General features: G+C 32.5%; 3 protein-coding genes across 5 annotated transcripts; 2 read left to right on the top strand and 1 right to left on the bottom strand.

Moving 5' to 3' along the window:
- The first annotated feature begins 7 nt into the window (after positions 1-7).
- Positions 8-2869, top strand: LOC106353202 (phenylalanine--tRNA ligase, chloroplastic/mitochondrial). Of its 2 annotated transcripts, none has more exons than XM_013792909.3 (10): positions 8-394; positions 473-666; positions 915-1121; positions 1210-1327; positions 1513-1589; positions 1692-1871; positions 1967-2011; positions 2107-2211; positions 2333-2446; positions 2637-2869. In XM_013792909.3, exons 1-10 carry the CDS (start codon positions 193-195, stop codon positions 2685-2687), a joined length of 1293 nt encoding a protein of 430 aa, XP_013648363.2. In that variant the 5' UTR covers positions 8-192; the 3' UTR covers positions 2688-2869. The 2 variants fall into 2 exon arrangements, with proteins under 2 accessions (XP_013648363.2, XP_048593034.1); XM_048737077.1 differs by having other exon boundaries at positions 18-394; positions 485-666.
- On the bottom strand, positions 2810-5032 carry LOC111197751 (probable N-acetylglucosaminyl-phosphatidylinositol de-N-acetylase). 2 transcript variants are annotated; one of them, XM_022716358.2, is made up of 10 exons: positions 4885-5032; positions 4543-4651; positions 4413-4464; positions 4227-4297; positions 3969-4033; positions 3830-3874; positions 3657-3737; positions 3511-3578; positions 3231-3434; positions 2810-3096 (listed from the first exon to the last, which is right to left on the bottom strand). In XM_022716358.2, exons 2-10 carry the CDS (start codon positions 4649-4651, stop codon positions 3027-3029), a joined length of 765 nt encoding a protein of 254 aa, XP_022572079.2. In that variant the 5' UTR covers positions 4885-5032; the 3' UTR covers positions 2810-3026. The 2 variants fall into 2 exon arrangements, with proteins under 2 accessions (XP_022572079.2, XP_048593035.1); XM_048737078.1 differs by having other exon boundaries at positions 4543-4654; positions 4885-4975.
- Positions 5033-12556: 7524 nt separating this feature from the next.
- On the top strand, positions 12557-14874 carry LOC111214139 (basic leucine zipper 61-like). Its single transcript, XM_022716362.2, has 4 exons — positions 12557-13415; positions 13592-13682; positions 13782-13908; positions 14477-14874. The coding sequence occupies exons 1-4, from the start codon at positions 12838-12840 to the stop codon at positions 14623-14625; spliced, it is 945 nt and encodes a 314-aa protein (XP_022572083.2). The 5' UTR covers positions 12557-12837; the 3' UTR covers positions 14626-14874.
- The last annotated feature ends 1223 nt before the right edge of the window (positions 14875-16097 follow it).

Genomic DNA, 16097 nt, shown 5'->3' with positions numbered 1-16097 from the left:
GTAATTTACGGAATTCAATCCATTTACACGTCCTCTCTCCCCCCACCAATTGACGATTTGCTTCTTCTCTTCCGCAGCCGCCACTCGCCACCGCGATTCTCGTCGTCGGAGACTTTGTCTCCCCCCCCCCTCTTCATCAACGGTGTTCCTCGATAAACTTCGTGTTTACTCATCTCCGAGCTCGAATACGCCATGACCATATTCTCAGTTCAGTCCACTCTCTTCACCCGAGCTTCCGTCGCTCTTCTCTCTAGCAACGGACTCAAACGCTTTTCTTTCGCTTCCTCGTTCTCCTCCGCCGCTGTATACTCTCCACCTCTCCCCAAAACGAAGAAGCGCCGCTTCCCTATCGTCTCGGCCGTTGATATCGGCGGCGTCACAGTCGCTAGAAACGGTTCGTGCTTCTGATTTACAGTTTGACTTAGTGGAAGCTCGTTATCTTGAAATGTTCAACTTTTTTTTTTTTTTGCAGATGTGGTGAGAGATGATGATCCTACAAACAATGTACCAGACTCCATCTTCTCTAAGCTTGGAATGCAGCTACACAGACGTGATAAGCATCCTATTGGGATTATAAAGAATGCTATCTACGACTACTTCGAGTCCAATTACGCTAAAAAGTTTGAGACTTTCGAAGATCTTTCACCCATTGTTACCACCAAGCAAGTGAGTGTACCTTCCCCTTACTCAAAGCTTGCATCTTTTAACTGGAAACATCATGAGGATAGGAGAGTCTCTGTTTCACGTAAAGTGTTTTCGGTTAGAGACTGAGAGTTGTTAGAGGAACATGCTGAATATTGTGTGAGACATGATGAGATCTTAGCTTGAGTTTTCGTTTGTATTTGCTCTAGTCCTATCAATAAAAGAGTTAGATAGTTACAATTGTAATAACAGTGTCTCCTTTGGTGACACAGAACTTTGATGATGTGCTAGTCCCTGCTGATCATGTAAGCAGAAGCCTTAACGACACCTACTATGTGGATTCCCAAACTGTTTTGAGATGCCATACAAGTGCTCACCAAGCCGAGCTGTTGAGGAAAGGTCATAGACGTTTCCTTGTTACTGGAGATGTTTACCGTAGAGATTCTATTGATTCTACTCATTATCCTGTTTTCCATCAGGTGTTCTTTTCTTTCACTTTGGCTGTTTTGGTCGACATCATGTGTTTCTTATACTAGTCGTTTATGTTTTCTCTTGAATCTAATACAGATGGAAGGCTTTTGTGTGTTTTCTCCTGAGGACTGGAACGAGTCTGGCAAGGATTCCACGTTGTATGCTGCTGAAGATTTGAAGAAATGTTTAGAGGGGTTGGCACGTCACTTGTTTGGTAAGCTAAGATCTATTCAACAGAAGTAATCTTCAGATAGTTAGCAGTAATTCTTTGGGTTTTTTATAGGATGATTGTAGGCATCAGCTTTAGAATGAAGATGTAGATATTTTGATGAAACGATTTAACGTAGAACAAGCTTGCGAATCTGTTACTCTTTGATTTAAGCTTTCTATGGCTGCCAGGTGCTGTGGAGATGAGATGGGTTGATACGTATTTTCCATTTACTGAGCCGTCTTTCGAGCTTGAGATATATTTTAAGGTAGTCTTTTCCCATCTTAAATACTTGCTTTGCTTTAAATGCAGACATACATATACTACCAATCTTAGCAAGCTAACAAGCTTTATCTGGTTATTGATTCAGGAAGACTGGTTAGAGGTTTTGGGCTGTGGGGTGACGGAGCAAAGAATTTTGAAGCAGAGTGGATTAGAGAACAATGTTGCTTGGGCCTTTGGACTTGGATTGGAACGACTTGCTATGGTTTTGTTTGACATCCCTGATATAAGACTTTTCTGGTCAGACGATGAACGGTTTACTTCCCAGGTGATTGACAACTTCAAAAATTGGATGATGGAGTTTATTCTCTCAAAACTTGTAAGCTCTTTTCTCACATCAGTGTTTTTGTATGTTATGTGCAGTTTGGGAAAGGAGAGCTTGGAGTCAAATTCAAGCCATTCTCAAAGGTAAAACATTCTTCATGTCTAATGAATATCAGTCGGTCTAAGACTCATTTGTCCTTGTAAGTTTTGACGGTGCTAAACAAAACATTGTTTTGCAGTATCCTCCTTGTTATAAGGACATCAGTTTCTGGATCAGTGAATCATTCACAGAGAATAACTTTTGTGAAGTTGTGAGAGGAATCGCTGGGGATCTCGTTGAAGAGGTACATAACTTATCTTTTTGACTGGTATTTGGTTGAGAAAGAATGCTAACTCTCTATATCTCAGCTTTACTTGTATCATAATCATGTTCTTCGGAGTCATTGTTTACAATTTGATTCACAGGTGAAGTTGATCGACAGTTTCACCAACAAGAAAGGGATGACTAGTCACTGTTACAGAATTGTGTTCCGTTCCATGGAGCGTTCTCTTACAGACGAGGAGGTCAATGATCTGCAGGTAATCATTATTGCTTCTCCTTTTCATCACTGATCCAGCTAAAAGAAGACATTTAAACTTGTTATCAACTCGAAACCTTATGTAGCTAAATGACACTCTCCATATAACCCATAACAAGATTCGTAATTAAGAAGGTTGCATTTGGCTAATTGCTTGTTAGTGTTAAAAATTGTGGTTTTTCTAAATGCAGAGTAAGGTGCGTGATGAGGTGCAGAGGAAGCTGAATGTTGAGCTAAGATGATTTTTGTTGAGTAATAGAGTTGTTCCAGACGATGATGAACTACATTTTAGGTTCTTTTACATTGTAACTCCTACATGAATTTGTTTTCTTGTGCGAAAATTATTTTACCCCCAAATAAAATATATATGTACATTGTTTTAAACTCTTAAGGAAAGGAAAATAAGGTTGTGGTTGTGTTTACATACGAGGGTAATTTTCAGAAATGGAATTTTTATCCCTTTATAATATTGATGCAAAAAAGGCAAAGCAACATTACAAGCTACATCTTTTGTTCAAAACTGTTTCGCCTTTGCCTCGACAAGAGCTGTATGAATACGGCAGTCATCAAGTGTTAACCGGTTAAGGGTTGATCCTATCAAGTGTATTTGCGTATGTATAGCTTGAAAACGAAACAAAAAGCTTTCGGAACCTGCACAACAACAACAAAAAAGCTTCCATGTTCAAAAGAAAACGACAGAGATTCATGATTCAGTTCTTATCATGTTTCACAATCATTATGGTAAGAGATAAGAACACTGATCATATTTGGGAAAGGAGACATACCAAACCCATTGGCTTAAATGTTGTGCCATTGCTTTATAGCTTTTCCAAGGCTGCTCGTTTATGATGATGGCCTTGCTCGCATTTCTTTTGGAGGAGAAAATCGACAGCCAAATGTCGATAGGTCCAGAGTACTTGCGAAAGATATTAAGACTTGCGAGTTCCCAAGCTTTGATATTTCTTTCGGAATTAGTCTGCAAGAACTTTCTGCATGTACAACACAGTCATGAGGAAGGATTTTGCGGTTTCAAGAATCATGGATTACAACAAGATCTTAACGTACAATACTCCATGGTGCACATCACGGTGATTGCAATGACCAGAAACACCATAGTTATCAAATGTTATGATCTGAAAGTAAGTAAATGGAGAATCAGGTGAAAAAATACTCAAGTGTCTTTAACCTACGATTCAGGACCCAGGTCATACCGTGTGAATATCGTGATTACTGACTTCTTCACCGATGACCTTTGCTAACAAATCATGGCTCCATACTTGCCCAAAACCATCCTGAGAGAGAATATTACAAACTCAGTGCCGTGTCAAACGAAAATGGTGAGTGAAAAGATACACATGTGCTGATGAGATATAATAAAACTAACCTGTAAATCTGGATGGTCCAGAACTTTTAACTGTTGAAGAGGAACCTGCATCACGTTCGATGTATATATTAGCAAACACCTTCACTGCAATAACAAGTAAAACTATCATAGATCCCTTCTTTGACAATTTCTATAATACCCTGAGCACTGCACAAGCCTGATGCAACTCATCTTTCCTAATGCTTCCCATGCCATTAGCGTTTCCTGAAACAAACAAATTCATCCTTGGTGACCAAAATAAAATATCTTAACCGCATTTCAGTAACATCCCTCTCTTCCCATCAATGGAATTCTATGGATAACTTTGCAACTATGTTGTTATATGGCAATTTGGATAATATTTTTAGAAATTCTACAACTCTGAAAAGAAAAAGTACTGCACCAATGTAGAAAGTACCAGTGGAGAAGCATAACATGTGAAGGTTGTAGCCATTGGAAGCTAAGTAGTTTATTGTTGGAGAAAAGAACCTGTCGACAACGTAAAAACGTAACCTCTCAGTCCAACACACAAAAAAAAACAATCTTTAAAAATTTCATTGATTCCAACAACAGCCAGAGAGATAGATACATTCTCAAAACTTACATTGACTCATCATCAGGATGTGCGATGACAAACAACACATTCTTCTTGTTACCTGAAGTCCAAGACAATGAGATATCATCAAGTTTCTGCATAAAAGTAAGCATTAAAAGGAATAAAGTAATCTACTTGCCATCATCAAGAACTGCAGCTTTGGAGCTAGACGTTGCTCCAAAGAAAACTTTGAATATAGAAGCTACCCAGATAACAATCAGTGAAAGAGTAGCCACAAGCCATGCCATCTGCTAACAACATGAATGATAATCAATCAATACAAATGATTCTAGTGATCTGTAGAACCAACAAAGAGGCAATATAGTAATGCTAATAAATAAATGTGGATTTGTAGAAGTTAGAGCTTTTGTATAAGTTGATTTGGCTCATCTCAGATGAGTAGATCAGGAACATTCTCATATTCAAACGGACCTATCGAGTGAGAATCAAAGACTGGAACAGTAAAACGAACGAAGAAAACCTCACGAAGGTTGGACTGAGACGAGGCGGCGTCGGCGGTTGTTCGACGGCGAATGCGGCGGCGTCCGAGGCTGGTCGACGGCGAGAAGGATGAAGAATAAAATTGTAACCCGACGAAATTATTACGAAATCGTTCGATATTGGGATTCTTGGGCCCGTTACGGCCCAAATATGGGCCTATTTACGGCCTTAAGATGTGAATTTCAGCAAATTTTATTGTTTTTAGTTTTAAAAACCACTCGAATATTGGTTTTTTTCTTCTAATATTTTTTTCTTTAATGAATTATCAAACCAAAAAATGTTTTTACATCGTGTTATTTGTATTTTGTGGTTTTTGTTGAAAAATCATAATTACATATGAAAGCTCATCAGTACGAGAACCATGTTTTCTTTTTTTTTTGATGAAATGTTAAATTTATTGATCATCTTGGAAATAAGAGTTTATGTACATCTATAAGGAATATCTTAACTGAGCCTTATTGAAAAAAACAACAAATTAGGGCATTTATGAAAAAATTTATAGTGCCTCCGCAAGAGCCCTAAACCGTAGATCACAACTGGTGGGAGTGAGCTTCAAACCATCTGCACAATGTTTTCATCGCCTTCACATACGACAATGCCCTAAGTGGGAAGTGGAAAGTTGTAAAGGGAAAGGTAAAAGAATAGGAGTAGAAGTTATTTAAACAAAGAACCACTTGATGTAAAAAAGTTTTTTGATGAATAAATTTAGCATTCATTCAAAGAAAAAAAGACAATGCCCCTAAGTGCAGCCGGTTCCTGGCATGTTTGTCAATCAACTTGGTCAAGGAATGAGAGTCTTCCCCATTTCTTCTTTGGTTTCTTTTAGAGCATATAGCAAATAAGAAAACCTGAAAAGCGTATCTCAGAAGGAAATGTTACACTTTTCCTTTATTTCGATTTGTGACACAGCCAATAATTTCATCTCACTCACTGGTAAACTGAGGACTCAACAGCTTATGAGTTAGATTTTTCCATATTTCCTCCGAGTAGATGCATTTATAAACTGAATATTTATAGAAATAATGAGTTCAAGAATCTAATCTATTAATTTTAAGGTCATATTTTTATCTATTGTTTAAAGTTATCATTTAAATTTTAGATTTTTTCATATATGTTACAGTAAAAAATGCAACCTAACTATTTAAACTAAACCAACGTTGGCTAATATAACTAAACAAATTTTATATTAAACATACCATCGGTTATCTATTAATAGAATAACAATACAAAATTAAATGATTATGATACTAATCAATACACTATTATGCTTATAATGGTTACACTTTTTGGACCTATTCAAAACATATTTCATTAGAAGTAAAATTAGTGACTGAAACATTAGAATTTTTTATTACACCTTATATCTCGATTAGCATCATAAACTTTTATAATAAAAAACATTACATAAATATTATAATTTTATTACATACTAAAATTTTAAAAGATATCATAACGATTAGAACAAAATGGATACTTATGTGATTTCTATATGTAAACAAAAGTTGTAACAAACATAGAAACTGTAACAAGTTTATTTTAAAATTATTTTAAAATAATAATATTGCATTATGATACAGGTTAAAATCAAACATAATTATAACTATAATTATATCTCGATTAGCATCATCAAATTTTATAAGAAAAAACAATACATAAATCTTAATTTTTTAATTACCTAACTACTATAAATATAATTTTATTAAATACTAAAATTTTAAAAGAGATCAACATTACCGGTTAGAACAAAATGAATACCCATGTGATTTCTATATGTAAACAAAAATTGTAACAAACATAGAAACTGTAACAAGCTTATTTTAAAATTATTTTAAAATAATAATATTACATTATGATATGGGTCAAAATCTAACATAATTATAACTATATTTTATATCTCGAATAGCATCATCAAATTTTATAAGAAAAAACAATACATAAATCTTATAATTTTATTACATACTAAATTTTTAATTACCTAACTACTCTAAATATAATTTTATTATATACTAAAATTTTAAAAGAGATCAACATTACCGGTTAGAACAAAATGGATACTCATGTGATTTCTATATGTAAACAAAAATTGTAACAAACATTAGAAACTGTAACAAAATTATTTTAAAATAATAATATTGCATTATGATACGGGTCAAAATCTAACATAATTATAACTATATTTTATATAATATGTTTAAAATTTTCAAAATATATAAAATAACTTACCTACAAAAATTATTCAAATGGATGATTTACACAAATATAAATTACGTAAAATTAAAATAAATTATGTAACTTTTAATTTAATTAAAATACATTATGTAAATTTTTAAGCTAGTCTATACTATTAAAATAAAACACAACTTTGGACCCAGCTTGATTCTAGATAAAATATTTTTTAAAAAATTATACACTATAATAATTTTGTCTACCATATTAATTTTAAGCCTAAAGATTAATTATAAGTAAATAAACACTCTAAAATTTAGCATATTTATGGCAGGATTCTAACAAACAAATCTGCATGTCAATCAACCAAATATATCCTTCTATACTTTTAGATTATGTTACTTTAGATAGATTTTTTATTTGTCGATTAGTATAAACATCAATCATTTTACTTTATAGATTTCGTATAATAATTATGGAAGACGCGTATTAATTCTGCCAAAATTAATGTTACTGGCAAAAATTAGAGTAAAGCAAAACTCAATGTCATCGGCCAAATTTATGCTGTTAATATTACCATGATTTTTGCTTAACATTTTCATCCGATATTAATGTCTAATAACTTTTTCTATAACTCTTTATTTTATACGCCTAAAAATTATTAATATTCAATCGTATATGCATCTGAATTTTGTTATATAATTATATTTTAATATTCTATCGTGAATTTGTGTATAACATGACTCAAATTCTATAAAACCTTACTAGCAGGTTTAGAGGATAAAGATTGAAATAGCAATAACATATTTTGACTCATTTAGTTTAATGGGGTTTTAATAGGATAAAGATTGAAATAGCTATAACATATTTTGATTCATTTTGCTTAACAGGTTTTTAATAGATAATTTTATTAAGAGCCATTAACATATTATAAATAAATTATAAAAGTAATTTGTCCAAAAAAAAATTAATTTTTCAAAAATTAAAATAATTTTTATAAGAAACATTTCAAATATATTTTTTTAAGTGATTTTGAAATTATTTAAATATTATAGAACTGTTTGAACATATCTAAATTAGCTTGCAGGTCTAAATAGATAACCATATTAAATCTTAAAATTAAATGAATCTAAATGGGATTGGAGTTTGCATAGATAAGTGTTTTAGATGAGACATGTTTAAATGAAGCAATTTTGCTATTTTAACATCTCTAATAAAAATTTGCTACATTTTCTTCAACTCTTACAGCATAAAATATTACTGCTTTTGAGAATACGGATCAAAATCTAAATTTAGTTTAACTTAAAACTATTATATAGTTTAATATATATAATTGGATCATTAGGATCGCAAAGTGTAAAATGTTCTCGACAGATAAAACCGCGTTCACGTTACTTATGCTCCCTACCTTATTATATATCTATCGTATACAAACTGCCTTTTATCAGTGGTAACATGCATGATCATTAGTCACAAGTTGAACTATACTAAAGTTCGATGATTTTCTTCTCTTTTCTATATATTCCATTGGCTGTGAGGTTCCTCATAAATTATTTGCCAGTTGAGGAATAACTATATAATATAATTTTATAAATTAATAAATACATAAATTGATATTTTTCTATTTTAACTTATTACAGATTATAAATTACTCTATTAAAGTTAACTGTGTGTTTATGATAATTTTATCGATTAAAATATGTCTAATGCTCTTTAAAAATATTTTAATTAATAATTATAGAAATTTAAACTATTATAATCCTAAAATTATTAATTTATATAAAAAATTATTGTGTTTGAATAACTTTAAAATTATTATTATTAATAATTAATTAAAAAATTATTATTAATTTATAGATTTTTATTATATTTGTATAACTTTAATATATATATATGTTGATATCACAATAAATTGGTACGAACAAATAAACTGTAGATCAATAAACATTTATCTTAAAATAAACAAGTGATTAATATTTAACATTTAGACCCAAAAAAAAACAAGTGATTAATACCCACAATATATTACAAATGTGATTTTTTGAGAAACCGAATAAAAAATTGTGATTTGAAAGTTGTTAAGAATAATTTGGATCAGGGTTGCAGACTTGCAGTATTATGATGTGTGTATATGTCAGTGAAAACATGTACGAATCGTTACGGAAGATTCAGTATGTTTTTCTCCCAATGTTATGGGCTGGAAATAGTTTTATCACATAAATTAATTTATTTTCTTGTTCTTGATTTACTTCTGATCATTTTAGTTGAAAGACCCCGCTAGATTTTTTCCTACTAAAAACATATATTAAAATTGGTCTGGTAGCTACCCTAAGAATATTCAATAACAATAAAAATTAACAGAATAATAGTTATCCTTTACTAAAAGTGATGTTAGCTTCTCTATAACGAAGAAAAAACAGTTTGGTGTCATGAAGCATTAAGCGTATGTTAATTATACTTTAACTAAGACTCTGTCACATTTGATTTTGTCTTGTCAGATATTCCGATTCTCAATGCTCAATCATTTGGCTGGTTTCAAGATATTATTAAGTTAAATCCAGTTTTGAAAATTGTGCAATTTTATTTCCATTTTCTTCATAATACTCGGAAATAAGCTTCATATTATTACATATCAACCCATTATATTTCTAAAACATCGATTCGTATTTGTTTTACGTAGGATGTTAATATTTCGTTTTAAAACATAAGTTTCTGTCAAGAGTAACTAGTAGTTTAAGTCTTGGCATATTTTACTCATTTTATTTGTTTTATTTATGTGCATGTATATGTGCATGTATATACACACGAAACTGAATGTCGCGGGTTCGCAGTCCGCCGGGAGCAGCTGACATTTTTCCTTTTATCAAAAAAAATAATATATATATATATATATATATATATATATGCAGTATGCACATGTGAAGCAGAATTGGATGGATTATAAGAACGAGGGGGAGATGCACATGGAAGCACACTTGCATGAAAATGTTTGTATTCACAGGCAAGCCACTTTCAATTTTATACATTAATCAGAAGTTACAAACATCACTCTACCCCTACATTATTTCTTTTACTGTAGCATATTTTACTTTTGTTATACCGAAATTTATAAATTTATATATGTAAACTTTTCGAAACAAAAGAAGGGTTTTATAAGTAGAATCTGAATAAGAGTATACTTGCAAAAAATAACAATATATAACAATTTTCTATATGGTTAAATTACCCACAATCTTGACTTATATATTATTCTTTTACCTTTTAAACTTATATTTCATACGATCAGCACATTTATACCTCTTTCTAAACTAGTCATATGATCAGCAAATATCGTAGATACTGAACTTTTCCACTAATTGGTTAGCGAAATATTTTCCTAAACAAAAAAAGCTTTAAATTCATGGTCAAATTTGCCTATAAGCCATTCCTCGTGCAGTGTTTTGGTTAGAATGATATTTCAATTTCTGTAACTTCTCGTTCAATGTTGTTGTTGTTGCTGCCGGGCTTGTTGTAGAAATTTGAAGATCGGTCTTATGTATAAAATTTAAGAGAATATTCCTAGAACTGTGACAAAAAAAAAGAGAATATTCCTAGAATACTTTGTTAGAAGACAACCACTACTGTTTGGGTTGTTTTGAGTAAAGACTAACGATAAAAAAATGAATCTGACGTACATAACAATATTGAAACAGTAAGACAATAGATCGTTTGCGCCACTAAAAATTTAGAACAAAGTAACACTTATATGTAATAAAAAGAAATATTTACAGAATACATAGTTGATGCCAAAAAAAAATGAATACATAGTTATATACTGTACCATAAAATCTTATTAAATTTGATCTTAGGACCAAAAAAACTATATTTGACCAACTAACCATTTCATCTTCTCCTTTCTCTTCCTATCTCTCTCTACTTTTCTAACCATTTCAGATCTAATATTTTTCCCAATATGGTCATTCATCAAATTAACCCATTGCAAAACAATGCAACCAATAAAAGAGGAGAGATTGAACTGAAACGAAGCTTGGACTTAAAACTCAGATATATATCGAACATTCTTACATAATTTTCGTTATATCATTAACAATTTATTTGATACAAATATGTATTTTTACCGTTTATATATTTATTATCAGTACAATTATAACCTACATAGTAGCTTCAATCAAATAAATTATCTTCTGTTTCTAAGAACAAATAATACAAGGATTGGCCTACATGGGGCATTGGTTTGGGGACACAAAGCAAATTAGAGAGGGAGAGGCCTCACAAGTCACAAAATATTATAGCAAAATAAAAAAAGCAAAGCACATGTGCTGACACATGAACATGGTTCCCTTCTTCAATTCTTTTCTTTTGCTCTTTCTTTTGCTCTTTCAACAGCTCATCTCTCTCTATCTCCCACTCTTCCACTACTCTCAGTCTCCCTCCCACTTAATTCATTCTTTCTATCTCCTATGTAATTTATTATAACTCTTTCTCCCTTAATTTATCATTGCACTGCCATAAATCAATACTGATGATTGATTTTCCATGTTATTTTGATTCTTAGTATCAAGAGAGAGCTAATTTTACACATATATTCATGCTTCTCTATATACAAACTAAGTGGTACATGTGAAGGACATAAAGAGAACTGTATTAATTGTATTGGACTATTCTTTCTCATCTGATAAAGTGTGCCACTCTTATGCTATCAACTCATTAATGTCCATACACTGTGTTATAACTATTCTTATTTGTCCTTTTAAAATGTGGTCACTCCTTAAACTGGTGTCTACTAGATACGTGATATGGTAGCATTTACTGATAGATATGATTCTACCGAAGTACAGATGGTGAAAAATGTAATTGCGATAATATTTAAATCATACGTAACATAAAACTGATAAAGTGCCGACTTGAAACCATGCGTAAGGCAAATGGGTGTCAGCTCCAAGCATGCCTGGTTCTATGTACTTAGACACCTAAAGCACGAAAAGTATTATTATCCATAAACTGTTACACTCAAAAAAATTGATGTCCTAAGACTTATATACAAATTTTGGTGACTAAAGCGGGTGCTTCGTAACTTCACCTCAAGACAACCTTGGCTCTAAGTTCGATTACTGTATGTAAAGACTTTGCATGTACCACTTGATCATTTTGGTTCTCGTCCAGATCTTACATATCTAAAGAGAGTAAATGCGAGCACCATGTAGCATTTGGCCAAGTTTCAAGCTCCAAGGACGGCCAGGAATCAAGAGTTCAAGACGGAGGAAGGAGGAGAGAAAAGCGGGAGCATATGGAAGAGAGAAACATAAGAATGTTTCCAAAGGGTGATTATTATATTATACGTTTTTATAGATGTAATCAAGACTTTCAAATAATTAAGCAAATAAATTAAGAGAGGAGGGGTTCACTAAGAGCACGTGCTGCGTGCTGCTTGCTTCTCCATTTTCTCTTAAGACCTCAAAGCTTTTTTCTTACCAAACAGCTGTTTCATAGCTGTCTGATCTCACTCTCTCCCCATGTGACCCCATTGAGAGATCGAGTCCATATATAAATTAATTTTAGTTTTTAGTTTTTTTCTATTATAAAATTTATCTTATCTCATTCATACCTCTCTCTCTATATCTCTTACTTCTGTTTTGTATAACTACTCTTTGTTATACATAGCCATTTTAGTTACTCTTGTTCGTTTCTCATTCCTCCTCTCTTCTCTCATTCTTGAAATACCATAAATAAAAAGTTTTTTTTTCGTGTGTGCCATTAAATCTCATTAATGGCACAACTCCCTCCAAAGATCCCAACCATGACGACTACGACGCCGCATTGGCCTGACTTTTCCTCCCAAAAATTACCTTCCATCGCCGCAACAGCCGCCGCAACCGCGGGACAACAGAATCCTTCGTGGATGGACGAGTTTCTCGACTTCTCAACGACTCGTCGTGGGACACACCGTCGTTCAATAAGCGACTCCATCGCGTTCCTAGAAACTCCTTCCTCAGGCGTCGGAAGCCACCACTTCGACAGGTTCGACGATGAGCAGTTCATGTCCATGTTCAACGACGACGTACACCAAAACCACAATAACCAACACAGCAACAATGTGGGTCCCACGCGTTCTTCTTCCAATACCTCCACGCCGTCCAGCGACGATGACAACAAAGAACCACTATCGACCGATCATAATCACATGGACACCACACCTATTCCCAGCAACGTCGCCGGTAACGATAATAACGAAACAGATGAGGTTCAAAGCCAGTGCAAGACGGAGCCACAAGATGGCCCGTCGTTAAATCAAGACAGCGGTGGAAGCTCCGGTAATCGGATTCACGATCCCAAAAGGGTAAAAAGGTAAGTTAATCACTTTCGGGTTAAATTACTATTTCAAGAAACAAAATTTAACCAAAGTCATGCATGCACGTAGAATTATAATATCTAACTAGTTCAATATATCATTTTCTTATAATAAAAATATTATCACATCGATAACAATAAATTTGTTTTGTTTTTACTGAAATTTTCTACAGAATTTTAGCAAATAGGCAATCAGCACAGAGATCAAGGGTGAGGAAACTGCAATACATATCAGAGCTTGAACGGAGCGTTACTTCATTGCAGGTAAAAATTTACACCACCTTTACATTTGTTAATGTATAATAATCGAATAAAAGAAAATACAATACTAATTAACTTCGAATTAAAATTTGTGGAATGAAGACGGAAGTTTCAGTGTTATCGCCACGAGTTGCGTTTTTGGATCACCAGCGACTGCTTCTCAACGTTGACAATAGCGCTATCAAGCAACGTATCGCCGCTTTAGCACAAGACAAAATTTTCAAAGACGGTAATTTTACTTTTTTAAAATTTTTTTTTACTATTTTAACTTCCAATTTTCTATAATTACATGAATTTAAACAAACAAAATAAAAATTTAATATAGAGAAAATGTCAGGGAAATAATCAAATTACAGAATATGTGTATCTTACTACTATTTTTGCCATTATTTTCACTCCATGTATTTAATTATCACTGACAATATATAGGCTCGACCAAATCATTATTCGTTAGCAATACGACTATACAAATAAGTACTTGCGGCAATGCATGCTTCATAATTTACAAAATTACATGAAATATAATATATGTTCACATCATGAATAACTTTAGTAGATGTTGTTTCATTTCTTACTTCTGCGGGTTTGTATACTCCTTACTAATTATTACTTATATAATATGGGTTTAGCTACCAAGATTAAGATCACATGGTTGATAAATAATAGCCTGATTAATAAGCTAGAACAACTGTCCATGTGTGCCATATGACACAAGTTAACAAAAACATGTGAGTACTCATTAAACATGTAGGTTTATTGATAATCATAACAATGATTGTAAATTTAATAATTTTCAGCTCACCAAGAAGCATTGAAGAGAGAAATAGAGAGACTTCGACAAGTGTATCATCAACAGAGCCTCAAGAAGATGGAGAATAATGTCTCCGACCAATCTCCAGCCGATATCAAACCGTCCGTTGAGAAAGAGCAGCTCCTCAATGCCTAAAGCTGGTTCATTAAGATCTTATATCTTTATGGTGAAATAATTCTTGACTCTCTTTGTGTCAAGAAGTTATTTTATCAAAGAAGAATACATTTTTATTTAATCCAATCACATTTTTTAAGTTGTGATGAATTTGCTTTGATGTATCTGATTTTTTTTTCTTATGGATTGGGAGGGGGAATTGGGAATGATATGTAAAAAGAACTTAGCTGATTTGTTGTTTATTAATTCAATGTTTTGTCGAGTGTCTAATTAAGCATTGTGTGCTAATTGATATTGTTTCGAATATTTTTTTTATCAGTTTCTTGCCAAACTTGGGGTAATCGAATAGTTAAGATTCTTTTTCTTTTGTGTCACATGCATGGATAAAATTTTGATGTGTGCCAAGAATCCATATAATACAAGATATTAATATATACTTGGTTCTATCGACAGAAAGCACCCATAGTTTTAATATTTATATGAAGTGACTGAAAGCAATTTCACATTCCTTAAACTCACATACAAAATTATTTCATTATTCATAAAAAGAAAAACATTCAAGTAATAACTATAATGATGTTGACAACAAAGAAAAACAAGTAAGAATTCCTTACGGCTTGGAGGTGTATAGATGATGTCATATAAGAATTCCTTACGGCTTGGAGGAGTATATCTCATATACAATTTACAACACATGTTGCCCAAAAAAACAGTTTACAAACACATAGGGAATAGTATTAATGGCGAAAATTACAGAGAAAAAGGATATTGGTAAACCTTTTTTGTTTCAATCAAAACCTTTTAGAGGAATTAGGTCAAAGGGCTCAAATCTAAAAATGTGGGGTGAAAAAAGGAAAAAAAAAAGGAAGAACATGGAGACATCTGAGGCTAAGCTGTAAGTTCACGTGCTATGTTCCTTGGGCTGGACCACGATGGTCTCGCTACTTGATTGGCTTTGTTTCCCACTGTTGTTTGTTAACAATGATAAATAATGTTTGAAGTAATTTATCTTTCAAGTAATTTCCAATATAGAATGAGATAGTCAAAGTTAAAACGGAGGAAAAAATAAAGTTACAGAGAGAGCTCCAAAGATATGAAGATTAATTTAATAGTGTTATAATAAGAATTTTTTTTTGGACTATTTTGATGCACTAAATTTAAATGTAACAGATATGGTTTAACAATTAATAAATTTGCTAAGCACAAAAAAGATTACAACAACCAGGAGCCTTAATTCACATTAGGCTAGTGATAGAAATGAGATAAAAGCGTCTTAGGATATAATAAGAAAAATTGAAGAGGATAAGTTTAAAAAGACAGAGGCTAGTGACTTGGTGGTGTTGTGTTGGGATATGTATGAGATATTGTCAGTTTTCAATGTTTGAACTTATATGTCAGTGCCAATACCAAGGTCTCCCTCTCATTGGGTCTTCGTAATTATTTTACTCAAGTCAATCCTCTCAATGTAGTCTAAAATTAATATTTATACTTTT

This window comes from Brassica napus, chromosome A7 (genome assembly GCF_020379485.1).
Source record: "Brassica napus cultivar Da-Ae chromosome A7, Da-Ae, whole genome shotgun sequence".
NCBI lineage: Eukaryota > Viridiplantae > Streptophyta > Magnoliopsida > Brassicales > Brassicaceae > Brassica > Brassica napus.
Note: the sequence above shows the minus strand (reverse complement) of the source record. Positions and strands in the feature narration are given on the sequence as shown.

Excerpts from the sequence above, each read along its gene's own strand:
- LOC111197751 (XM_022716358.2), bottom strand. The coding sequence starts at position 4,651 with ATGGCATGGCTTGTGGCTACTCTTTCACTGATTGTTATCTGGGTAGCT. Across the intron at positions 4,034-4,226 it reads CATGTTATGCTTCTCCACTG|GAAACGCTAATGGCATGGGA; the intron begins GTACTTTCTACA and ends TGTTTGTTTCAG. Across the intron at positions 3,738-3,829 it reads TGGACCATCCAGATTTACAG|GATGGTTTTGGGCAAGTATG; the intron begins GTTAGTTTTATT and ends ATTCTCTCTCAG.
- LOC106353202 (XM_013792909.3), top strand. The coding sequence starts at position 193 with ATGACCATATTCTCAGTTCAGTCCACTCTCTTCACCCGAGCTTCCGTC. Across the intron at positions 1,590-1,691 it reads AGCTTGAGATATATTTTAAG|GAAGACTGGTTAGAGGTTTT; the intron begins GTAGTCTTTTCC and ends TTATTGATTCAG. Across the intron at positions 1,872-1,966 it reads ATGAACGGTTTACTTCCCAG|TTTGGGAAAGGAGAGCTTGG; the intron begins GTGATTGACAAC and ends TGTTATGTGCAG.
- LOC111214139 (XM_022716362.2), top strand. The coding sequence starts at position 12,838 with ATGGCACAACTCCCTCCAAAGATCCCAACCATGACGACTACGACGCCG. Across the intron at positions 13,683-13,781 it reads GGAGCGTTACTTCATTGCAG|ACGGAAGTTTCAGTGTTATC; the intron begins GTAAAAATTTAC and ends TGTGGAATGAAG. Across the intron at positions 13,909-14,476 it reads AGACAAAATTTTCAAAGACG|CTCACCAAGAAGCATTGAAG; the intron begins GTAATTTTACTT and ends AATAATTTTCAG.